This window comes from Chelonia mydas, chromosome 7 (genome assembly GCF_015237465.2).
Source record: "Chelonia mydas isolate rCheMyd1 chromosome 7, rCheMyd1.pri.v2, whole genome shotgun sequence".
Taxonomy (NCBI): domain Eukaryota; kingdom Metazoa; phylum Chordata; order Testudines; family Cheloniidae; genus Chelonia; species Chelonia mydas.
The window spans coordinates 60,888,037-60,914,042 of record NC_057853.1 but is presented as its reverse complement, the minus strand read 5'-3'; the positions used below and the strand labels follow the sequence as shown (position 1 = coordinate 60,914,042).

The following is a 26,006-nucleotide window of genomic DNA, read 5'->3' as shown; positions in this document are numbered from 1 at the left end:
TCTAAAGCCAACAATTTGGAATGGAGTTCTGCAGTTTCATCCTGTGGTCAATTGCTATTAGCCACAATGCATGGCCCAGCATCAATGCAGGTTCACAGTGCAATATCACAGTGTCAGATTTTAAGTGCTTCACAGAACATCTTTTTGCTGCCCTCCCCCAGTTAATGGGCAGTGAACAAAGCTAAAAACATCAAGTCAAGTAAACTCAACATGAATATGTCTGTGAACTTTAAATCTCATCAGGATGTCTGGATGTATCTTTTTAAAACAATCAGTATTATTATATTGTTATATCACCTTGCATGTATGGCCATAAAACTAACTGTATACAAACAGTTGTTTGCAGTGTTGTCATAGTCGTGTTTGTCCCAGGTATCTGAGACACAAGGTGGATGAGGTAATTGTTTTTATTGGACCAACTTCTATTGCTGAAATCAAGAGACAGTATGTGTTAACTACTTATGCTAAATAATCTGTTCCACCTTGTATTTAGCTGTGACACTGTGAATACCTTTCCCAGACCTGAAGAAAAGCTCTGTGGAGCTCAAAAACTTGTCTCTTCCACAAACAGAAGTTGCTTCAATAAAAAGATATTACCTCACCCACCTTGTCTCTTGTCCTTCTTATTTAACAGATCTGCTTACTTTACTGACACACATAAGTCTTTATTTTACTCCTCTTAGCAATGTAGAATGCATACAGATAGGAGAGAGTGAGCAAGAATCTACTTTGGTTCACAAAGGATCAACCAAAGTGTTAATTATCAACTGCAGATTCTTCTCCTTGTGGTATTCATGTGTACACCTAAATTGTACTTTAAATATACCTCATCAGTTTCAAGGTTATTGATGATGCTGCGTGAACAACAAAGGTCAGAGTTTGATTTCCAAATATTGGAGTTAAAGTCATTCCCACTCTTTTATTTGAAAACAAGAAAATTTACTATTGAAACTTTTAAGTCACACTAACCACAGAATCTCACCAGTCCACTTTTAAACAATTTTCACTTTGTAGAGTGAATCCTCACTTGACTATTTTTATATTCATGCCAGCTCCTAGGTATGTTGGTGCCCTATACAAATAATTATCTCTAGACTCCTGACCCAAAAATCAGTCAAGCAGGTCCCCTCCAACTATTTACTTTCTCTATTTCCTCCATCTTTTTCATTTTTTTCTACCAGCCACCCATCTCTGTCTTGTCCTTCCTAGCATTAAGAATCCATTGTCTGTCTGGGCACCCTCCTCCCACAGCCTGTACCTCCTGGGAACGGCCTCTCCAGTACAGAAACATCTGATCAGATGGCTACTTCCTGCAGTGGGCTTCCCCCGAGAGTCACAGACATGCCCCCTACCCACACATCCTTATTTTGTACAATAATTTTATGGTGACTATTTGAGCTTGTGAAGATTAGAGGACTGACAATGTAAGTTCTGTCATCTACAGCAAAAGCACGACACAGATAGCTACAATTTGAACTTTCCTACAATGCTCACTCAACTATAATCACAAGATGGGAACTTAAGTCTCTAAATTGGAGTCTGTAGGGCAACTTCCAGCAGAGACGGCTGTTCTAACTCCTTTGTGATGATTTGTTATGAAGTGATCTGCTATCAAATATAACAAGGCTAAGACTTCCAAAATTCTGGAAAAAAGACTCCTCTACATAAAATGTGCTCCCAAGGTGGCACTGGTCTAAGTGTCCAGTTCTCTCTCCACCTCATTTGTAAGAGACTACAAAGCATATACCCTAAGGTAAAATGTGTTACCAAGCCTTTGAATATATAGAAAGTTCTCTACTGATGAACTTGCAGGTGAATATGAGAAGTGAACCAGAGGATGCAGACAAGGTACAATATATACAAAGATGAACGCAGCAGTTGCAGTAATTAAGTACAAATGAACATTTTGTTGTATGTTCTTTACCACCATAAACAATCCCCACTAAAGTTAATGGGATTTCCATTGACGTCAATGAAGTTTTCAAGGAATTTCATATTTTTTGCATGTATTCCAGCCTACACTTCAAACTTCAATAGCATGCTGCTAGACCCTGCCCCCTAACATATACAGGCAGCCAAGAAAAAATGAGCAAAAGGTGTCAGTCACCTTATTCCAAAAAGAACTTAGAAAATGCATAGTATAATGTCACACAATGTCATTGTGGAAAGTTTAATACCCTTACTTAACTGAAGAGTGGTCAAGGCTGCACTAGTTACTTGTGATGTTACCAACTATACTAGAGTACCAGATCCATAAGATTTGTAAAAATCTAATTTGCCATCCTCCCAAAAGGTTTTTAACTTTGAGCTCGAGAGTGCAGTGCTTCATGATGTGTTCAGACTCGTGTCTTCTAACACATCTAAGCCCACCCAGACAACGGATTTACTCACTGATACTAGAGTTATACGTTCAGATTGGCCTTGATCTTGGGCAGTATGACATTATCAGAAAGCCATTAATGGTCTGAAACTGAAACACAAGCTCATTAATAAAAGCAAAACCATACAAAGGTTAAAAAAGGAAGTTTTATTAAAAGTATTGATCATGACCTAGGGCACCACAGACATTGATCTTTCTGCATCCCCACAAGAAAAAATGTTAAAGCCAACTTATTATTATGATCTATTATGAAACTTGCTGAAGTAGTTGGCTCTTTAATCCCATACAATGAAAAAAATAATCACACATAATTAGGGTAAAACTAAAATAGAATTCTAAAAAAATCTGTAGTAGAATTTAGGTAATAAGCATGACATCAGATTAATCTCACAAAATAATCACCAGATTAATTTATGTGACATAAAAGTGGATACCATACCAGAGGTTTTCAATTGTTGCTTGAGCTATGATTTGAACCCAAAGGTTGGGAGGTGACAGACTAGTGCACTATAACTCTCTTAATCACCTGCCCTGTGTATCACCTTATTAAACGGCATTGGCTGTTCAAAGAGAAACAAGTTGTATCAAACGCTGAATGTTACAGCAGAATAAAATATGCATATGAATTATTAGAACACTGAATTTAAATTTTGAAATACACATTTAATGAAAAGTTTATAAAAGAATTATTGTGCATTGCATATGTATCAAATAAATATTTTCTTCTGAATAAAGATTTTATGCAGGCATACAGGAAAGCTATGACTGAGGCCCACGTACATACTTGCCCTAAGCCAAAGACAAGGTGAAGAACCATTCAGCTGAACTCTATTGGGCAGTGCCCTTCTGATTCATGTAGATTGTCTCTCCCTATTAACAGTCTTTTCAAATAAACTTTGCAATTACTGTGTTAAGTTTTTACAGGAAAGATAGATAAGCTCCAGAATGATCTCTATGGATCTTTCAACCACAAGAGCTGTGGGTTCCTGATGTGCTATCCCCTCAATTGAATTCATGTTGGTTCATTTTGAGGATGTCTAAAGGGAGTTGGTTGGCAGTGGTTGACAATTGTGTCCTCAGTAATGTTATTGATCTATTATACAATTTGAAAAATGGCACTCTTCAAAGATCTATCCCGGACACCATATTGTTCAGTTATAAGCTGAGCTGGCAGTGGCGCTTATAGCTACTTTAACAGGTCTTTCCATTATAAGACCTTGTTTTCAGTTGCTCATAACTTTGCCAAACTTTAAGCATCCAGGCTGCAATTTTTCATACCAGGAGTCTGTTTCAGCAAAAACAGCTCAAACATTTCCAAGAACAAGGTTAAGGAACAGTATGCTGTTTTGCCAATTTCAAAAAATTCTGACAACCATTTCCCTAAGAAACTTTTGTATCCCCATGCTTTGGAGCAGGGAATTACTATTTGGCAAGGGATTTTGCCCTAGGGTCAGACAGATGGTTTTTGCTATTCCTATGAAAATCCATCCCAATTTGGGAAAGTTTTAAGCCCCTGAAATCCATTTCAGTATTACCGATCTCAAGAGCTCAAACATGAGTTAAGCCTCAGAAAATCATGAAATTCATGAGTTCTTTTTAAAAAATACAGTTTTATAGTTGCCTTCTGGTTTCTGACACTTTGGAGTACACTTGAATCATGTTTTCAAGCTTTTCTATGCAACCACCTAGGCTAGGGCATTACTTTTTTAAAAAAATGAAAGCTGAGATTCCCCCCTAATCACATGCCTCTAGGTACTTGGGCTTTACAGACAAACACTAAATATCACAAGACATGATAAAATCATGAGAATTGGCAACACTGCCTTTTGCATGTGTTCAGGTAAAGGTTTATTAGAGATGGCAGCGAATTTCTTTGAAGATATTGTCTGCACTGAACATGCTCCAGCCCAGGGCTTCAGGGGTTTAACAGGATTTTCCCTGCAATTGCTCTTCCCACTTCTTGGGGACACTATGGCACCAGACACCAGAACTGGGAGAAGACTGCCCCACCTCAACTTCCGTTCCTTCCCATGAAGGAGCCTAGGCAGCATGGACGATGCAGCAGTAGGAGAATGCAGCCAAACTCAAATGTAGAGTGGTGAGGAACAGAAGGGTGGTAGACAGGGGCAGGCTAGGGGATGGACGGGGTAGAGGGAGGTATGCTAGCAGGAACATGCTGGGACAGGGGCAGAAGTGGAGGAAAAGGGCAGAAAGGTCTTTAATCACTAGAGGACACTTCCCGCAAGAACCAGGAATAGAACTCAGGTTTCCTAAATCCCAATATTCCGCTGATGTCTAGCAAATAATTGTGAAACCCACTGGCCAAGAGCATGTCTTATCCCCCTCTAATGGCAGGATTACATAGAGGATAACATCATATTAATGTTACCAGTTGCTCTGTAGCTCTAAATGTTCCAACCCCGATTAACCAGTGTGAAGGTCAATGTGATTCCATTTGATGGAATTCCTGTTTTTTTTTTCAGTTTGCTTAAAAACATAGAAAATTATGTACAAAAAAACCCTACATTGAAATAACATTATGGTTGCTAATTCAGGAACTCAAAAGTTAGGAAATGCCAGAAATAAAGTGTCCTGTGCACTGATTGAGGCAAGTGTCCTGTGGAAAAAAATAGTAGGTAATCATGTAATTAAAATCTGTATTGTAATACATATGCACAAGTTGCAAGGTTGCAATTAATTGAGGCATTTCATAACTTTTGATTTTGCACATTTTGAATTATTTTAAAATGGCCTTTTATTAAAAAATATCATATTACAGAGTAAGACTTTGAAGGGATCATTTCTATGCTGAAGATACACCACTCTAAACCTTTTGGCCCTGTATCTTTCAGCTTTGATCTTTGGCTTGCAGGCATGCCTATACAATATTGTCAGCTGCATATGTTCCTCTCAATCTTGTGAACATGGAGCAGTAGCAGTAACTAAGTACAAATGAACATTTTGTTGTAAGTTCTTTACCACCATAAACAATCCCCACTAAAGTTAATGGGATTTCCATTGACGTCAATGAAGTTTTCAAAGAATTTCGTATTTTTTGCATGTATTCAAGCTTACACTTCAAATTCAATAGCATGCTGCTAGGCCCTGTCCTCTAATATCTACAGGCAGCCTAGAAAAAATAAGCAAAAGGTGTCAGTCACCTTATTCCAAAAAGGGATTGTAAATAAGAGGAGGATTATTCCTCCATGTCCCAACTAGTAAAGAATAATTTGTTTTGAAGTAATAAGCCAGGTTAAGAATCTTGGGATCATTTTCAACCATACTTCTTCTGTGGAAAGCAACATGTACAATGTGCACAGGCTCTACCCTTATATTTTCCGTGATGGTCTCACAACAGCAGTGCATATCTTTATAACTACAAAGTTTTGATGGGTAACTGTGTTCTGATGCCTGTCTTTTAGGAAACTCATCACTTCCACTTGGGCAAGAGAGCATGCCACTGCTGTGGTGGGCCTCTGGTGTGCAACTTGTCCCCTCTTGACATTCATTTCAGTTCACCTGCTCTTATTATTTTTATATTGGACCTCCAAAAGTCTCTGATATCTACTACAGAAATGATACAGTTGAGCATTAACAGGTATGGTTCTGGTGATTATTTTATTATGGTACAATATTTGACTTACTATATCTAAATGAAATTTGTATGTGGGAAACAACTTTAAGCGTTACTCAGAGTAATTCATGAGAAGAAACACTATCCAGTGGAGTAAGAATGGGTGCTAACTCTCAGCTTTGCCGTAGACCTTCTGTGTTGACTCTGAGCAAGTTACTCAAGTGGAGTTTTACTCTGAGTAGTGACTATAAAAATGGTGTTTGTGGAATCCCATGTTTATTGTCTCTCACTGATTGCAAAAAATTTACTCAGTTTAAAAGGGTACTTTTCCCTAAATACCAGCCCTGCAAATTCACCCTAGGATCTGAAAGTCAAAGTAGATTTAATTGAGGGCCTTTTAGGTTCCTTATTACGAGTGATGATTAAGGCTACGATTTAGTCACAGAGGTCATGGCAGTCACGGATTCTGTGACTTTACCGGAGCTCTGTGACTTCACGGCTTCAGGAGGTGGAGGTGGGACTATGCACCCCTGCCCTGCAACTGGGGCTGGCTGGAACCAGGACCCTGCAGCGCCAGCCCCGCAGCTTCTTCCAGGGCTGCATGCTCCAAACCTGTGGTGTCCTGGGCTTGGCAGGGGCTGCAGCCAGCGCCATGCTTTTGCAAGGGGCTGCAGTTGAAGCCGTCTGACCCTCCCCGGCTGCTGCAGTGGGGGCCATGCACCCCCCTCATGGCTTCCCAGGGCTGTGTGTGCCCCACCCTGGTTGTGGCCAGGAGTTGGTGGGCACTGCAGCCCTTTCCTGCAGCTGCAGCTAGCTCTGGAGCGGGGGCTGTGCCCCCACCATAGCGGGGGGCTTGGCCTGTCAGTCCCACACCCATGGGACTCCATTCCTTCCTCCTACCTAGCCCTGCCCCCTGGTTATTTTTAGTAAAGTCACGGACAGGTCATGGGCTCTGTGAATTTTTGTTTATTGCTTGTGACCTGTCCGTGACTTTTATTAAAAATAACAGTGACAAAATCTTAGCCTTAGTGATGATGTGTGAAAAGGAAAGTTCCCAGTTTGATTCTCAGTTGTTAGGTTAAATATGTAGGGCTGACAGTTAGAAAAAGATACCATTAATTTAACCTGAGCAAATTTGATATGGAATCATTCAGAGACAACTAACATGGGAGGTCCCACAGAGCCTTTTTTCAGGGTAAAAGTATTCTATTCTATATAGGTGCTTATACTGCACTCCTCACCGCAGTATCTGAACGCCTTCCAGCAGTGCATTAAGTAACATGACTAATATCTGTCACGTCATTTGTTCTCTCATCCTCTCTGCAAGCAGAGAACTACAGTTTAACCTCCCTGTGCTTCAGTCTCTACTTTGGTAAAATGGGGCTAATAATACCTTTCTACCTCACAAGGTTGTTTTGATGCCCAATTCATGACTGTAAACCTCTGAATACTTTGGAAGTTGCTAGAAAAATTCAAAAAACGATTAGCTATTATGCATTCTTTGAAACATAATTATTAGTCGAAGACGATATCAGTGTCCAGAAACTTAAGGTTTAATAACGTATCAGTTTGTGCTTCCTAGAAATATTCTTAAGCAGCCTCTCTCACAGAGCATCCTGGTGAGCGCCAATCACACACACAAACTGCCAGCCTTGTCATTCATTAACACATAATTGCGGACTTCCATCATTAACTTGTGCTTGATGTTTTCCTAAACAACAGTATTTTAGAACAATTGAAAGACAAAGTAATTCAAATAAAATTAGAACAGGACCTCTGGAGCATGGATGGTGTTTTATGTCTCTTTACCGACTATTCATTGTATGCTCAAAGTTTTCTGTTTTTCAGATCAGAATAACAATTCACTCGATCTTTATTTTGCTTTGCTATACACAAAGTACTGGAAACTTGCCACTGTATTTGTGAATAGGAAAAACAATCCTCTGGAAAAACAGGTACACTGTAATATAATCTTAAACAGAACACTTTGAACATTCAACATTTCCTAAAACCAACAAATCTCCCAATTGTGTGCAACCCAAATATAGCAAGACTGAATAGCATACTGGTTAATTGGGATTTTCCTGCTTTCCCGAAGGCCGAGCATGAAATCCACCATAACTGAAGAGAAAACCTTTGGTTCGCTATTTGAATTCAGCACACCAAATCCATAGTAACCTATGGAACGATGGGCTAAAAACATACCCAGCACAAAATGGCAAAAATATCAACAGTGATAAATGCCTCTGTGTTTTATAGATAAGCTTACAAGCAACATGCTGGGCAATGTTTATAGTATTATCTGTCAAAGAAAACCTACTGACCTCTAGTAAAGGCTTGGCTAAACTTGCAAGTTAGAGTGCATTAAAGGAGCCCCGGGTGCACCCGCTCACTACCCGTCCACACTAGCAAGGCATGTAGAGCGCTCCAACTCTGTGGCTAGAGCGCTCCTGGTACTCCACCTCGGTGAGTGGAATAATGTTTGATGCGCCCCCGCTGGAGCGCCGAGGCGCCAGTGTGGACACCCTGGTACGTTAATGCGCTCTGATCAGCCTCCAGAAGTGTCCCACAATGCCTGTTCTAGCCACTCTGGTCATCACTTTGAACTCTATTGCCTTGCCCTCAGGTGACCAACCATCAGACCCATCCTTTAAATTCTTTGGGAATTTTGAAAATCCCCTTCCTGTTTGCTCAGCCAAGTGTGGAGTGCTCTCAGCGAATCTTTCCAGGTGACCATGCCTCCACACGCCAGGCGATCCCCAGTATGGAGCAATGGCGAGGTGCTGGACCTCATCAGTGTTTGAGGGGAGGAAGCTGTCCAGTCCCAGCTGCGCTCCTGCCGTAGGAATTACAATACCTTTGGGCAGATATCAAGGGACATGATGGAAAGGGGCCATGACCAGGATGCTCTGCAGTGCAGGGTTAAAGTGAAGGAGCTGCGGAATGCCTACCGCAAAGCCCGCAAGGCAAACTGCCACTCCGGTGCTGCCCCTGCGACCTACCATTTCTATAAAGAGCTGGATGCGATACTTGGGGGCGACCCCACCTCAATTCCGAGGACCAACATGGACCAACTTCAGAGCCCACTGCAATGAGGAGGAGGAGGAGCAAAGTGGGAGCGAGGGTGCTGAGGCGGAGGAAGACACCCCGGAATCCCTAGATGCATGCAGCCAGGAGCTGTTCTCAAGCCAGGTACACAGGTACACAGTAGCGGGTACACAGTAGGTACACAGAAGGTACACAGTAGCGGTGGCCGGTACTTGGGGAAGGACAAACACCAGAGGAGGTTCCCGGTAAGTGGCTTTTATTTTGGGAAGTAAGCAGAGGTGAAAGTAAGCCGGTACGCCCCAGTACGGCGTACCGGCAAGAGCCAGTGCACTGTATTGGGGCAGCCCGGCTTCCCCAGGGGGCAATTTAAAGGGCCTGGGGCTCCCAACAGTGGCTGGGGCCTCACGCCCTTTAAATTGCCTCCAGAGCCCCGCTGCTGGAGCCCTGGGGTAGCAGCTGCAGGGCTCTGGCAGCTATTTAAATGGCCTGGGGCTCCCCTGCTTCTACCGCCCGGGACCTTTAAATAGCCACTGGAGCCCCGCCGCCGCTACTCCAGGGCTCCGGTGGCTATTTAAAGGACCGGGGCGGTAGAAGCAGGGGAGCCACAGGCCCTTTAAATAGCCCCCAGACCCCTGGGGTAGCGCGGGCTCCGGGGGCTATTTAAAGGGCCGGGGCTCCAGCTGCCTCTGCCGCCCTGGTCCTTTAAATAACCGCTGGAGCCCCGCCGCTTCCCCAGGGCTCCAGTGGCTATTTAAAGTGCCAGGGCAGTAGAAGAGGGGAGCCCCGGGCCCTTTAAATAGCCCCCGGAGCCCTGGGCTGCTGCTGTTACCCTGGTGGGGGGGCACTTACCTTACAGGGTGGGCTGGGGCTGGCTCTGACCCCCTCAACCCCGCCCCTTCTGCCCTAGGCCCTGCCCCTTTCGAGGGCCAGAGCTGGCCCCAGAGTACTGGTAAGTCACTCGACTTACTTTCACGCCTGGAAGTAAGTTATTCGGTGCGGGCTCTTGGGGCGAAGAGGGTTAGTGCTGCATGCATGCCTAGATGTGGAATGGGGGTTGATGTGCTCTCTGACATCGTGGTAATCGGCCTCAGTGATCTCTTCAAAGGTCTTATCCAAAACTTGGGCAATATGCTTGTGCAGGTTTCTAGGGAGAGCCACTGTGGTCCTTGTCCCAGTAAGGCTAACGTGTCCACACTACTGTGCCGTGCGGGGCGTGGGGGACCATTGCTGCACACAGGCAAGCTGCATATGGGCCAGGGTAGAAGCCGCATCGCAGTAGAAGACCCTCCCTTGCTTCCCAGGTCACCCTCAGCAGCGAGATATCTTCCAGGACGAACTCCTGTGGAAAATGTGGGGACAGTGTTCAGTATAGGGGCCCCCTGCCGCTGTTGGCTCTCCCCAAGGCACAGAAACCCAGAGGACAGTACAGCCGTGAAACAATCAGTCAGGCTTGACCCTGTGCTTACTCACCATTTTGGGGCTCCCGTGGTGCACTCGCTTTGGGATGGGCAAATTACGCTATTGTGTAGACTGTGCTTGCCCTTAAGTATGGGGGAATCATTCCTCTGTCTGTTATGAACAATTCTGCCTCTGTTAAGTGTTGCATTTTGCCTTTACAGATGCAACCCTGAGATCCCAGCCGTCCATGTTATCACCGGTCAAAAGACTCCAAAGAATCAGAAAGAGGCCCCGTAGAAGCAAGGAAGACATGTTGCATGAAGTAAAGCAGCATTCAAGTAATAACAATAAAAAAGTGCAGGAGTGGTGGGACAGTGAAAGGAGGATCCGCCAGCAGAATGAGGAGCGCCGGCACAAAAGCGCGGTGCTCTTGTAGCCAAGCACGGATCGGCTGATAAGCATAATGGAGCGCCAAGCGGACTCTATCCAGGCACTTGTAGCCATGCAGGCGGAGCACTACTGCACCCCCTCTCCTCCCCCGGCAGCTCTTGTCCCCAGACTCTTTCCCTTGTGCCCCCATGTTACCTCCAACCCACTTTCCCCAACATCTGGGTTCTTACTACCACCAGCTGCCTCCAACTCCTGTAGCTTCACCACCCAGCCCTGAAAACTACGACCCTTACCCTCTGCACTCAGCCCCCATCACCATGCAGTATAGCCAGCCTGAAGTGTAGCACTCATTGCACAGCACTCCAGACAGGAAGGCTGAGTATGATAACAGGACATATGCAAATCCTGTGATTGTACCGTTCCCCACCTCACCCCCTTGCCCTTTCTGTTTCCCAAGCAGTTGTGTTTCTTTTTAATACATGAATTTTCTTTTCAATAAATGGATTTTTTGGCTTTGAAAACATTCTTTATTATTGCATAAAGTAAACGATACCTTAGCCCAGGAAAGAAACAGGCACTGCAAGTCAGCGTAGCAAACACAGATTCCTACTAACATTGGAACCACTGCACTTCACTCCCGTGCAGGGCACCAGACATTACTGGTGGCTTTCAGCCTCAAATTGCTCCCTCAAGGCATCCCTAATCCTTGCAGCCCCATGCTGGGCCCCTCTAATAGCCCTGCTCTCTGGCTGTTCAAATTCAGCCTCCAGGTGTTGAACCTCCGAGTTCCATGCCTGAGTGAATCGTTCACCCTTCCCTTCAAAAATGTTATGGAGGGTACAGCACGCAGATATAACTGAGGGGATGCTGTAATCGGCCTGGTCCAGCATCCCATACAGAGAGCGCCAGTGGCCCTTTAAACCAGAAGTGGGCAAGCTACGGCTCGCGGGCCACATCCAGCCTGCGGGACACTCCTACCCAGCCCCTGAGCTCCTAGCCTGGGAGGCTCGCTCCGGCCCCTTCCCCGCTGTCCCCCGTCCCCCGCAGCCTCAGCGCGCCGCACTGCTGGCGCAATGCTCTGGGCGGCCGGGCAGCGCAGTTGCAGAGCCACGGCCTGACCCAGTGCTGCAGGCAGTGCAGCTGTAGCACCGCCAGCCACTGGTGCTCCAGGAGTGCAGTAAGGGGGAAGGGGGGGGTGTTGGATAGAGGGCAGGGGAATTAGGGGGGGTGACTAGGGGGTGGGGGTATGGATAGGGGTCGGGGTGGTCAGAGGGCGGGGAACAGGGGGGTTGGATGGAGCAGGGATCCTAGGGGGGCAGTCAGGAAGGAGGGGGGGGGGTTCGATGGGGTGGTGGAGGGCAGTCAGGAGCAGGGGTTCCGGGGGTGGTCAGGGGACAGGGAAAAGGAGTGGTTGGATGGGGCAGGGGTTCCAGGGGGCAAGTCAGAAATGAGAGGGGGGGTTGGATGGGGCAGTAGAGGGCAGTCAGGGGTGGGGGGGTCCGGGGGTGGTCAAGGGACAGGGAGCAGGGGGTGGTGGATGGGGTAGGAGTCCCGGGGGGGCTGTCAGGGGATAAGGGGGTTGGATGGGGCAGGAGTCCCAGGGAAGCCATTGGGGGCGAGAAGTGGGGCAGGGTCAGACAGGAGGCAGGGGCCGGGCCATACCTGGCTGTTTGGGGAGACACAGCCTACCCTAACCGGTCCTCCATACAATTTTGGAAACCCGATGTCGCCCTCAGGCCAAAAAGTTTGCCTGCCCCTGCTTTAAACAGCCAAAAGCACACTCCACAGTCATTCTTCACCGGCTCAGCCTGTTGTTGAACCACTCCTTGCTGCTGTCAAGGCTCCCTCTGTAGGGTTTCATGAGCCACGGCACTAAGGGTAAGCGGGGTCTCCAAGGATACCAATGGGCATTCGACTTCCCCTACGGTGATCTTCTGGTCTGGGAAAAGTGTCCCAGCTTGCAGATCCCTGAATAGGTCAGTGTTCTGAAAGATGCATGCGTCATGCACCTTTCCAGGCTAGCCTGCATTAATGTCAATGAAATGCCCACGGTGATCCACAACCACCTGGAGAACCATAGAGAAATGCCCCCTCCGATTAACATCCTTGGAGGCTAGGTGGGCTGGTGCCAGAATTGGAATATGCATGCCATCTATCGCTCCTCCACATTTAGGGAAACCCATTCATGCAAAGCCAGGCACAATGTCATGCACATTACCCGGTGTCACAGTTCTTCTGAGCAGGATGCGATTAATGGCCCTGCAAACTTGCATCAACACGATACCAATGGTAGACTTTCCCACTCCAAACTGGTTAGCGACTGATCGGTAGCTGTCTGGAGTTGCCAGATTCCAGATTGCAATAGCCACCCACTTCTCCACAGTCAGGACAACTCTCAATCTCGTGTCCTTGCGCCGCAGAGTGAGACGAGCTCATCACATAGTCCAGTGAAAGTGGCTTTTCTCATCCAAAAGTTCTGCAGCCACTGCTTCTCATCCCAGACTTGCATGACGATGTGATCCCACCACTCAGTGCTTGTTTCCCGAGCCCAGAAGCAGCGTTCCACAGTGGTCAGCATGTCTGTGAATCCCACAAGCAAACTCGTGTCATATGCGTTACTTGAGTCGATATCATTGTTGGAGCCCTCACTGTCACTTTGGATCAAAAGGAATAACTCGACTGCCAAATGTGACATGTTGGCAAGACTCGTCAGCACACTCCTCAGCAGTTCAGGCTCCATTCCCGCAGACCGAAAGGGAAGTCAGAGCGCGCAGTACAAAAAATGTTGAAAGATTGCACCAAATTCAGACGGAAGCAGAGGGATTGCTGGGATGCGAACTGATGCATCACAGGGTGTTGGGACAGGACCCAGAATGCCCTGCACCCCCTTCCCACAAGTCACAGCGCCAGAATGGGAAGAGGTGCTCTGTGGGATAGCTGCCCATAATGCACCATTCCCAGTGCCGCTGCAAGTGCCGCAAATGTGACCACACCAGTGCAATTGCAGCTGTCAGTGTGGATAGACTGCTGCGCTTTCCCTACTGCGCTCTCCGAAGGCTGGTTTAACTCAAAGCGCTCTACATCTGCAAGTGTAGCCATGCCCCAAGAGCTCATTGCATGCTTGAACACCAACAACTCCTCTTGATTCCCAATTAAAGCTTATTGTATCATAACATTGTGATTAAGTAACAACCGTTCCTTCAATTCCCTATCGTGCAAAATTTCTATAAGATTTCTAAGACATTAAATTAAAATAAAAAAAAAAACCTTCTGAAAATATTAAAGGCTACAACACATCCTTCTAAAATGGAGGGAGTTCCATGATTCATAAGTTAATACTATCCATATTTGTGATTGACTTCAAATAGGATCAAGATCTGGCCCAAACCAAACATATATTTAGACTTATGAATTATAAACACATTTATGCATTAAAACTAAATATTTTAGATTCAGTTCCTTATTTTCTTACCTATATTAACTCAGTGAGACTACTAGCATGTATAAAAGTTACTTACATGGATAAATGGTTCAGGATTGGGGCCTACATGTAAGACCTAGTTTTACCGCAACATTAAAGATTGGGAAAGCATTCAAATCAGGAAATGCTGAAAGGTTTAACCGCCAAAATGTTAACATGGCCACATAGCATATTCGGCTTATTTTATGATATAGATTAACTAACAAGTACTAATATAAAGGGTCACATTTAACAAGGAAAACAGGAATAGAAATTATTACATATTTACAATGTGACAGAGTTAACAAATGGAATTTCCTGACTTTGGAGCACTTGGTATCTTAATCTTAATGTTGCATAAATACCAGCTTTTCCATTTAATTTACATAAGCTTTTTAAGAGGAAAAAGCTCTGCTAAATTGCTTTAAAGATGCCTTAGCGCACCTATCAAAATTTAAATACTCCTTGATGTTTCTACTGCATTTGGGAACACATTCGTTACTGATGCATCCAGCCCAAAATGAAGTGGCCTTAACTGAAGCATCATTAACACAACAGGGCTTACCTAAGGTGGTCTAAATGCTTGAATCTTTAAAAACACATCCAACCTTAACTGCCGTGTTCCTAATAAAGGAGCCCATAAGCAACATGCCCTTAACAGAGGTGGTCTTAAAAACACTGGGAAAAATGAATGGAAAATTCTAATATTCATGCCTGAATATGCCAAATTTCATCATTCATAACTTTAAAAATACTGAAGTGACTTTCTTCAAACTGGGATTGTTTTTCTTTCCTCTATTAAAACCATAAAACAAGACAAGTTTAAAGTTTGTAGCTTCAGCTGTTTTTTAATTATGCAAATATTTCAAGAGAAAAGTGTGTTTTCCACTGCTAAACTGATTATGCTCAGATTTTCCAAAAGATTTTCCCTTGGGCCGAGCCCAGACATAAAATGTATCTGACCAAAAGCAATTTGTTTAAAAGTGTCATGAGCAGCCCTGAAAAGGAGGTACATTTCACAGCATTTGATACTGACAAATGTTACAGTGCACATATAGCTATGACATATATCCATACCCATAAGAAATTAATGTACATACACAAATCACATCACCCTCCAATGAACTATTCATGAAAATGTGATACAGTAGTTGTTTAAATAGGGCACAGGAACAATACATAATGTCAAAATACTCCTGCTAAAAATCACCACTCTCTCTTGTTGCTCTGTACCTGCTTCATCTACTTTGATACATCTAATTTAACCCCGACAGCCCTTTTCTGCCTATTCATTTTCTCATAAACCTCTCCCAGACTCTATACCCATTCCAGTCCTTTCTTCTTAGTTCTCCGTGTTCCCTTCTATTTCTCTTGGCTCTCTACTTTTTCCCCATACTACCTCCCTACCATCAACAATCTTTTTCTTACAGACCATCCCGACTTTAAAACACTCTTTTGCCTAGCTTTCCATTCATGACCAACAACAACTCTGCCTGCTCATACTCTCTTGACTCATCCTTTAATTTGTTGTATTGCAACCATCCAATGTCAACTGTAAACTTCTTGAGGGATGGACCTTAAATTGTAAGATTCTCGAGGCAGGGACCTGTCTAAAGCTCTGGTAAGTGCGATCACACTTACCATATAGCAGTTTATAAGTAAGAGTAAACCTGATAAATAATAATGATAAGCAACCATTTTAGGACAGGAAGTGAAGAATAACATATCCAATGGAACTGCAGGAGGAATTTCACGGTTTTATAGATGTTTCATAGAGTTTAAGGCTAGAAGTGACCATTAGATCATCTAGCCTGATTTCCTCTATATCACAGGCCATCGATTCTCACTCAGATGCCCCTTTAGTAAACCCAAAGACCTTAGTTTGACTAAAGCATTTCAATATTCAGGATACTAACCTGTATACCGCCGGCAGAGAATGGGAGAAACCAAGGTGCCAGCAAAGCCCAAGGCCCCTGCACTGGCAGGGAATTGATTATGTGAGTTATGCCCAGATGATCCCAACAGGCGAGCCATGCCCCATGCTGCAGAAGAAGGTGAAAATCCCCCAAGGTCCCAGTCAGTCTGATCTGGGGGAAAATTCTTTCCTGACCCCACATCTGTCAGTAACTGTGAACTTAAGCATATGAGCAAAACACACCAGCCGGACACCTAGAAAGAAGATTCTCAGTAGTACCTCAGAGTACCAGTCAATCCTGTCTAGTGTCCCATCTCCAGCTACAGCCAATCTCTGATGCTTTAGAGGAAGGCAAACAAACAAACAAACAAAAATATTACACAGAATACATATAGCCAATTGTGCATCAGCAGGAAAAAAATTCCATTTAGGCAAGTATCCATTGTGACAAAGTTCCTCCTCTACCTTGGTGGGTCTTGCGCTTATTGGCGGATTTGCTCGCCTTGGAGCTTCACGGCAGCCCTTAGTTTGGCCGTTTTCGTGAACCCACAGTCCAGGTCAACTCCTGTGTCTGACCAGGAGTTGGGAGGTTTGGGGGGAACCCAGGCCTGCCCTCTACTCTGGGTTCCAGCCCAGGGCCCTGTGGAATGCAGCTGTCTAGAGTGCCTCCTGGAACAGCTATGCGACAGCTACGACTCCCTGGGCTACCTCCCCATGGCTTCCTCCCAATACATTATTTATCCTCACCATAGGACCTTCCTCCTGGTGTCTGATAATGCTTGTACTCCTCCGTCCTCCAACTGTCCGCGTTCTCACTCTCAGCTCCTAGTGCCTCTTGCTCCCAGCTCCTCACACGTGCACCACAAACTGAAGTGAGCTCCTTTTTAAAACCCAGGTGCCCTGATTAGCCTGCCTTAATTGATTCTAGCAGCTTCTTGATTGGCTGCAGGTGTTCTAATCAGCCTGTCTGTCTTAATTGTCTCCAGAAGGTTCCTGATTGTTCTGGAACCTTCCCTTTTACCTTACCCAGGGAAAAGGGACCTACTTAACCTGAGGCTAATATATCTGCCTTCTATTACTCTCCTGTAGCCATCTGGCCTGACCCTGTCACACCATGTAATTCCCCAAGCTGGATGTGCTACAGTATCTTTAATAAGCTCAAAGAGTCAGGGCCTTATTTTTACTATTCAACTAAAAGAGGTAGTACCAAGACCTTCAGCTGATGTATAGAGGCCTAGCTCCATTGACTTCAATGAAGCGAGGTCATTTTATATTAGCTGTCCCACAATGTACAAATATGTGCAGAAGCAAATCAGATATTTAAAAAATAATAATCCCAGACCTAGACCTATGACCAGCTGGGAGGATTTACAGAAGTGCCTGATTCTGCTAGGTAAAACACTAAGGCTCTCCTGATGTCAAAGGTATGGAATCGCTCTTCTTCCCTGCTCATATATGGCTTTGGATAAAATACTGGCAAATAAGTTGTCTGGTTGATGTGGAAAGAAAAAAACACCTTTAGGACGAACTTTGGATGAGGACATAGGTAAACTGTGTCCTTAAAAGGGATCGTGTACGGAGGCCACAACATTAATGCCTGCAGCTCCTCATCTCTTCTGGCAGAGGCAATAGCCACCAAAAATTTCACCTTCATTGACAGATGCAGCAGACAGCAGGTAGCCAACGGTTCAATCGGGGAACCCATAAGTCTTGACAATACTGAGTGTAGATCCCATGGGGAAACAGTCTTGCACCAGTGGGTATAATTTAACAAAGCCTTTAAAAAACCTTATGGATTGGACAAAATAGAGCGACTGTCCATTTTAGGGTAGAATGCTGAAGTAGCTGCCAGATGTACCTTGATTGAATGAACTGCTAAACCTTGATGTTTCAGGTATGATAAGTAGTCCAGAATATGTTTAACTGAAGAACTGGTCAGTGACACTGTCCTGGTAAGACCATATGGAAAAAATGTTTCCATTTAGATAAGTAAGTAGCTCTTGTAGAAGGCTTTTTACTATTTAGCAGGATCTCTTGACCAACTTTTGATCAGGTCTACTCTCTAGTGTCTAGCCACGGAGCATGCATGCAGTTAAGTGAAGGGATTGTAGGCTTGGGTGGATTATGCGACCATGATCCTGAGAGATTAGGTTCAAGTCTACTGGAAGTGAAATTGGAAGTTTCACTGACAGTTCCAGGAAAGTGGAGAACCAGTGCTGATGGGCCCATGCTGGGGCTATAAGTCTGACTTTGGCACGGTCCTGTCTTATTTTTAGTAATACCCTGTGAATATGCTGATCTGGGAGAAAACATAGAGGAGCCTACTTGACCACATCAGTAAAAAGGCATCTGCTATAGAACCTTGGCTGTGACTCCCTAGGGAGCAGAATTGCTGACACTTTTTGTTGGACTTTGTCCCAAAACAGGTCTACTTGGGGAAACCCCAACCATTGGAATATGTATCTAGCCACATCTGGGCGAAGAAACAACTCATAAATGATCTGCTCAGGTGGTCTGCTAGGTCATTCTGTAACCTGGCAAGTAAGATGCTTCTAGATCAGTGGTTCCCAAACTTGTTCCGCCGCTTGTGCAGGGAAAGCCTGTGGCAGGCCGGGCCGGTTTGTTTACCTGCTGCGTCCACAGGTTTGGCCGATAGCGGCTCCCAGTGGCCGCGGTTCACTGCTCCAGGCCAATGGAAGCTTCTGAAAGTGGCGCGGGCCGAGGGACGTACTGGACGCAGCTTCCTGCAGCTTCTACTGGCCTGGAGCAGCGAACCGCGGCCACTGGGAGCCACGATTGGCCGCACCTATGGACGCAGCAGGTAAACAAACTGGCCTGGCCCACCACGGGCTTTCCCTGCACAAGCGGTGGAACAAGTTTGGGAACCACTGTTCTAGCTCTATCGTGCTGGCATTGCAGAGCTCCCAGAGTACAGTCCTGCTTGTTGAGGTGAAACATTGCCACCATGTTGTCTGTGAGGACTAATAGGCTGCTTCCCCTCATCAGCGATAGAAATACTTGGCACACCAGTCTGACAGCTTTCAGTTCTCTGACACTGATGTGTAAAGCTAAGTCCTTTGAGGATCACAGACCCTGCATCTGTAGAGAATCCAGGTGGGCTCTCTGAACATGGTGGGGATGATCTAGTCAGGGCTGGGGACCGGTGCCAAGAGCCTGGCAATGGGCAGAGTGATGCCATCATTGCTGGTTTGGCCCTGGGCGGGACCGAGGCCTCCCTGTCCAAGAAGCAGCCAACTGAGTATCGGTGTTTGAGTCGCTGGTGGACAGGGCAGTGGTGCTGAGGGATCAGACTCCTGTAAGGAAAGAGACACAGGCACCAAGAGACAGATTCTTGCCGCTGCAAACTCCTCTGGAGTAGTCAGCCCTGAGATGGTCTCTTGTCTTGGTGCTGAAGAAGTTGATGGAGCCACTTACAGCATTGGTCTCGACAGTGCTCGTTGTGGCACTGGAGCTGACTGAGCCAATTTAGGCACTGATTTGGAGCAATACCTAGGTTTCAGGTGCACTCTCCGTGACTCCTTCTTGCTCCTCTTACCAGACTTAGAGACTGAAGAACTTGCCCTAGTCTGGCTTCTCTGGAAGTTTTGTATTTCTTCCTCAGTACAGGCAAGGGATAATGGTGCCAGGATTATGCTAAAGCTGGAGGTGCGCTTCTCACTGAAGTTGCACCTCTTGGCACTGAGTCAGACAGGGATGACTCCATTGGTAGCCTAAGTGCTGCCTCCATCAGCAGGAATTTCAGCCTCGCCTCCCTAACCTTCTTCACTCTAGACTTGAACTCCCTGCAAATCTGGCACTGGTCCTTTGTGTGAGCTTCCCCCAAGCACTTCAGGCAGCTATTGTGCAGGTCGCTCACCGGCACAGGACTCAAGCAAGAAGTGCATTGGGCAGTTGTCACTACCGAGTCCTTCCCCTGCATTAGGATATCTTGGGACTCGCTAAGCAACATTTCCAAGAGCGCCCTTCCCATATACATTGATTAGGCTGGGAGAGGTCTGATAGTTGCCCCCTGGAAAGAGACCTCTGCTAAACAGATAAGGTAGCATTTCTTTTCTTCAGTCAAAAAGGCAACCTCCACAGCTGCAGAGCTTTCTTTGGGCAACAACTAAAAGGCTCATTTTGATTGAATCAGGCATACGTCTGGATCAACACCTGCGTTAGCAAACGGAGGCAACCTGGATCATTTTAACTGTCAGGATTCGCTGCACTAGCTCATATGATAGTATGTACAAAAAATTACTCAACTATATGTTAATGGATGCAATCTGATAGCTCAACTAAATCAAGAGCATTGCCTCCTCTGTTCTCAGGTGGGAGAACTTTCAAATAAACCAAATGCTGAAAAAAACATCAAACCATTCCCACAAATATTTATGACAAAAAGCCCAAAACACATTGTACAATTATCTTCACAGAAATACCTAGTAAAGCCATTTGTATATCCCCAACTTTTTTTTTTATTTATGGACAGCAAATGGTGACTATGAACAACTTGGTTTGTCTAGAGGCCACAATTTTGTTTAATCAACTTTCTGCTTTCATTTTGGTCTGCTTTTCATGGTGTGATCACTACCGAAAGGTATCACTGAATGTCTTGTTATTATGCGTGGAAGCTTGCAGTGATACCTATAGTTAAAGTTGCCTTGCACTTTCCAAAATAAGGGCTTGTCTAATGTGATGACATTTACTGGCAGTACTATGCTGGTATAATATAGTTCTGCTGGTAAATTTCCCCAAGTACACAATCCCTAAGTCCCTGTGTTCATTTGCTTATAACTTTGCCTAACTTGAACACTTTTGGCTGACATTTTTCTTGGGCCAGATGTCTGCCTCAGTGTATTTTTTTCCTTTGAAAGTTTCAGCAAAAATGGTTCCGTTGTTTCTGAGAACGTTAGGGGTAAAAATGGTGTTTTGCCAAGGTTAATTCTTACATTCATCATGTTGAGAAGCTCCATGTTTTGGAGCAAATGTGAAATTTGGTGGACTTGTTTCCCCTTTCAACAGAGACACCTTTTGTTGTCCCCCATGAAAGTGCAACCATATTACGGCCAAGTGAGAAGCCAATGAAAATTGTCATTTGCACATGCTCAATAGAGTGTTGTTAGAGGCTGGCATCTCAATTCAGTCTGCTTCACCCTCACACAGTGCCTGAGCATGCTGCAGGCCAGAGCTCAACAGAACTTTCCCTGCAATTGCTCCTGCCAGCCTGGCAGCTGGAGTCCATTGTGGCAAAGGAGACTAGAACTTATGGCAGGTGCCCCCCAAAGCTCCTGTGGATGGAGGTGGTTAATTTTTCCCAGGTTGGCATAAAGAGAATTCAAGGAGACTTTAAGTGATCTGTTCAATAACTGTTTCAGGACAGTTAATGGAGGCAAGGGAAGAAGGGATAGAAGTAGCAGAGTCTGTTGCATAGATGCTGAAGCCCTGAGGTAGGGTGGGAGAAATTAAATTATTTATGTTTATATTGCTTTTAGACATCTCTCTTTGACCTAGTAACCAGGAAGTTCCTTTTGTCATGTTCAGCTGGTCATAACCGGACAAAAGGTTATTTAATTGCAGTCTAAAGTAGGAGCTCTCCACTAGCATGCTCAAACCCATGGCTGGCTAACTGCCTCCTTTTCCTTGCAAGTATTCTTTTAATCTCTCACCAAACTCTTCCTGAATATCTGATCTCTTCAGAAAGGCATTAGAATAAACCGCACCACAACTGGTCCCTGTGAACATGTATTAATTGTCTTTTATGCAGTAAAGAAGAGAGGCTTGATTTGTACACTCAGATATTGTTCAGTGCAGCAATCTTTCCAATGACCTTTTATAAACACTTTACAATGCAGGGTTTAAAACACAACAAGCCCTAATTAGTGTTGAAATAACTGTGTTAGCACTGCCCTATGCCAGTCTGTGGTGTCACTATATGCTAAATCAAGGGACACATTTTCCTTCTATCCTTCATTAGTAGTTTAAAGCTAGGAGGTGGGAAAAGGCTGATCCATATTCAAGAAGAGAGGAGGGTGTGGGGAACAATAACAAATTGGTATCTCTTTTGAGAATTGCCCCACAGGCCAAGCATTTTTATGTTCTTAATCATTATTAAATGACTTAACATGACACACAGAGCCTGGCAAATGATTGCATCCTGACATGAGAACGAATTACAAATGAAATGAAAGATCAAGCTGTATTAGAGGACTGCCTCTGGGAAATGAAAATCTTTAATTCTCTTTTATTATTGACATTTATTTGGCTGCCATGAATAACAACATAGCAAAGAGATTCAGCTATGCTTGTGCACTGAATAGTTTATCCCAGGGCTCAAAACTGCCTTAACATTTATCATGTTTGCTTTTGTAGCTGACACCACTGCATACCCTCTCTATCCATCTTGCATTTATCATGCATACAAAGTGCATTCTCTAATTTAAGTTCGTTTTCATAGGGAACAAACAGCTAAGATTAGCAAGTGTCAGTTCTCAAATAAGCTCCCAGTTGGAAAAATATCAAAGAATGGATTAATGGATTTGTTAACAACTCCAGTTTAAAGAATAAAATAAATACATGATGAAAATTAAATAAGAGCACAGGAGGGTTACATGTAAGATTTAGGTTTACCACCATTATTACTAACTCATGTATAAAAACATTTTTACTGCTATTTTTTCAGCCAACCGTACAAAGCTCAAGTGGAGCATCTCCATATGGACCATTCAAATATTGCAGTGATTTTCTGGAAGCAAAGCTGTCATGCTTGCAAGACAAGACAGACATATCCAACTCTGAACCCGTGTTGTTTGAAAGCCGTTTGTGGCTAACAAATTATGGGAAGAAAATCTAAAAAACAGAAATAATTTAGATTTCTCCTAAGAACAAATTGTAAGGTAGTGACATATTTACTTGGAGCCCAATCCTGAAGTCCTAGCCTCACAGGAGGCACTCCGCACTTAACAGAACCAGACCCTTAATTAATACCTTACCTTGTGCAGGAATTAATGACTAAAATGGCTTGCAACAGCACATGGCAGTAATTGTATTATTTAATCTAGGAATTATAGGTGGACAAATTAAAGCGCCTGCTCAAAGGCAGGCAGTCATGTTTGTAATGCTTAAATCTGTGTGTCACATATCATTATTTCAAACAGCAGAAGCCACTCATATCCCAGCTAGAACACCTTTTTTCCACTTATTCCTTTGAGAATGGAAGAGCAGACAGCTGAGAAAAGCTAGAAGTGAGACTTTCTGTTCAAATCAAAAAAGACTGGAAATTCACTTAGTGCTGGATTTCACTTCCTCATTTTCACAAATGCTTAAATGTACTCTACTGTTGCTGCAGCTGTTCTCAACAAGTATAGTGTGTTCTTGTTTGCAGCAAAGATGGCTTTGCAGATAAAATCTGAAGTCATAAAAAGCAGAGTAAAACCAATTGGAGAAATATTTTAGATCTATGTTATAAAAATAACTTAAGATATCCATAACTAAGTTGTTGAACTTTCCTGTGAAATATTAACTTCTGATGTTTAGGACATTTAAGGGGTTAAAAACATGAGAAACATTTATTAAGATAAAATCAGGGAAAGACAAGTACTTTGAATACAATTTCACCGTTATTATTTGTAAAACTAATACATGATTTAACGCGTATGTATTCTGTATAACAATACAGCTTTAAAAAGGTACCTGTAGCCATTATAGTGTCATCTTTCCCTTGGGTGAAGACTACAATTCGTTGCCTTTTAGGGTTCACCTTTGGCAGGGCTTGTGCCTTCTGGGCTATCTCTTTAATATCTTCAGTCTATTAATAGCAAAGGAGAAAAAATTCTTGTAACCAGCATAGCAGAGCAGTGAAAGATTAAGACTTTATTAGCAGATCAAAGATTTATCCTCTTATGACTAGATAATAAAATAGACTTTATTGTGTGTTGAGAAAGATTTTTAAGAGGAAGAATACTTCATTCTCTTAAAGGTTTATGTAGTACCAAGAGGCCATTGGCTATAATCTTGGAAGTGATACTGGAGCTATACCAATCGCCACAATGCAGAGCCTAATGAAAGAATTACACAGCATTTCCTAATTAGCAATTTCTATTGATTTTCCGTGCTTTGGCTAAATTCTAACCTTATTCCCCATAAAATTAAAAATAAAATGAGAAAGAGAATAACTCAGAAAATCTCAGGGCTTGATTCTCTTCCCATATATAGAGGGTTTACGCTGCTGTAACAGCACTGATTCAATGGAATTACTGCTGATTTACAACAGTGTAATTCAAGGAGAACCAGGCCCTTGCTGTTTCTCTGAACACTTCTGAGGGACTACAAATTTCCACACCATATTGTATATATGTAGAAACATAAAAATTGCCAAATTGAATCAGACTAGTGGTCCATCCATTCCAGTATCCTATCTCTGATAGTGGCCAGTATAAGATGCTTCATTTAGATGCAAGACACCCAGTAACTGACACTTATGGAATGACCAGCCTTTAGGAATCCTTCCTAATCCCATCTGTTGGTGATTGTGCTATGGTCTGAAGCACAAGAGTTTCTATTCCTATTTTTAAAAATCTTACCTAATGTAAATGTTCTCCTTATCCATATAAAGGTCTAATCATTTTTTTTTTAATGCTACAGTACTGAGCTTTTGGTCTCAAAGATATTCTACATCAATGAATTCCACAAGTTAGTGTGTTAAAAGTATTTCGTTTCTTCAGTTACAAAATATGCTGCCTTTCAATTCAATTTGAGAATGCCCCTTTGCATCTAAATTGTAAGAGCGTGAATAACAAAATGAACATGCTTTCTCTGTGCCATTTGCTATGTCCCTTCTTATTTATATCTAGGTGTGCAAGGATTAAATTTCTATCGATAAATGTCAATTTCACTATACACATACAAACCAATGAAAAGATATTGCCATTAATAATAATAGAAATTTACAGGTAGGCAAAGTAAGAAAAATGCTGCTTGAGAACTTATTAGAGTTTGATTTAAGGATATGTACTACACTATGCAGTATATTTATTATAAAATCATGAATGGTGTGGAGAAAGTGAATAAGGAAGTGTTATTTACTCCTTCACGTAACTCAAGAACCAGGGATCACCCAACAAATAAATAGGCAGCAGGTTTAAAACAAACAAAAGGAAGTACTTCTTCACACAATGCACAGTCAACCTGTGGAACTCATTGACAGAGGATGTTGTGAAGGCCAAAAGTATAACGGGCTTCAGAAAAGAATTAGATAAATTAATGGAGGATAGATCCATCAATGGGGATTAGCCAAGATGGTCAAAGATGCAATACCATGCTCTTGGTGTCCCTAGCCTCCGACTACCAGAAGCTGGGAGTGGACCACAGGGGATGGATCACTTCATGATTGCCTGTTCTGTTCATTTCCTCTGAATCACCTGGCACCAGCCACTGTCGGAAGCCAGGACACTGGGCTAGATGGACCACTGGTTTGACGTAATGGCCGTTCTTATGCACTTTGTATATTTTGACATGTGATGTTGACAATTTGTGTTTTAACATTTATAAAGCTTTAAATTTTTGAATATCAACATATACTATTTGACAATCCCCAGAAATAATTTTCAGCAACTGTGAAAATTTTAATTGATAAAAATAAAACAATGCTTAAAATAATCAATATTAGCCATTAAAATAACAAAATAAAAATTGAATCCTGCCAAAACCTATTTATATCCTCTCTAAGCTAAATAGTCTCAGTCTTTCCTATCTGCCTTTATATGGAAGTGACTGGAACTGAACTCAGCAAGTCTGCGAGGGTAGACTGTTTGTTAATGTAATATCATTATAATATTTTCAG

The 26,006-nt window shown here is 43.6% G+C and overlaps 1 protein-coding gene across 8 annotated transcripts in view; it reads right to left on the bottom strand.

The window, feature by feature from the left end:
• ADK (adenosine kinase) overlaps positions 1 to 26,006 on the bottom strand; it is a 555,104-nt gene that overhangs the window by 52,510 nt on the left and 476,588 nt on the right. For all 8 annotated transcript variants that reach the window (XM_037904414.2, XM_037904411.2, XM_037904417.2 and 5 more), the window contains one exon: positions 23,858 to 23,972. In XM_037904414.2, coding sequence (XP_037760342.1) covers positions 23,858 to 23,972 — 115 coding nt within the window. The remainder of the gene's footprint in view (positions 1 to 23,857; positions 23,973 to 26,006) is intronic.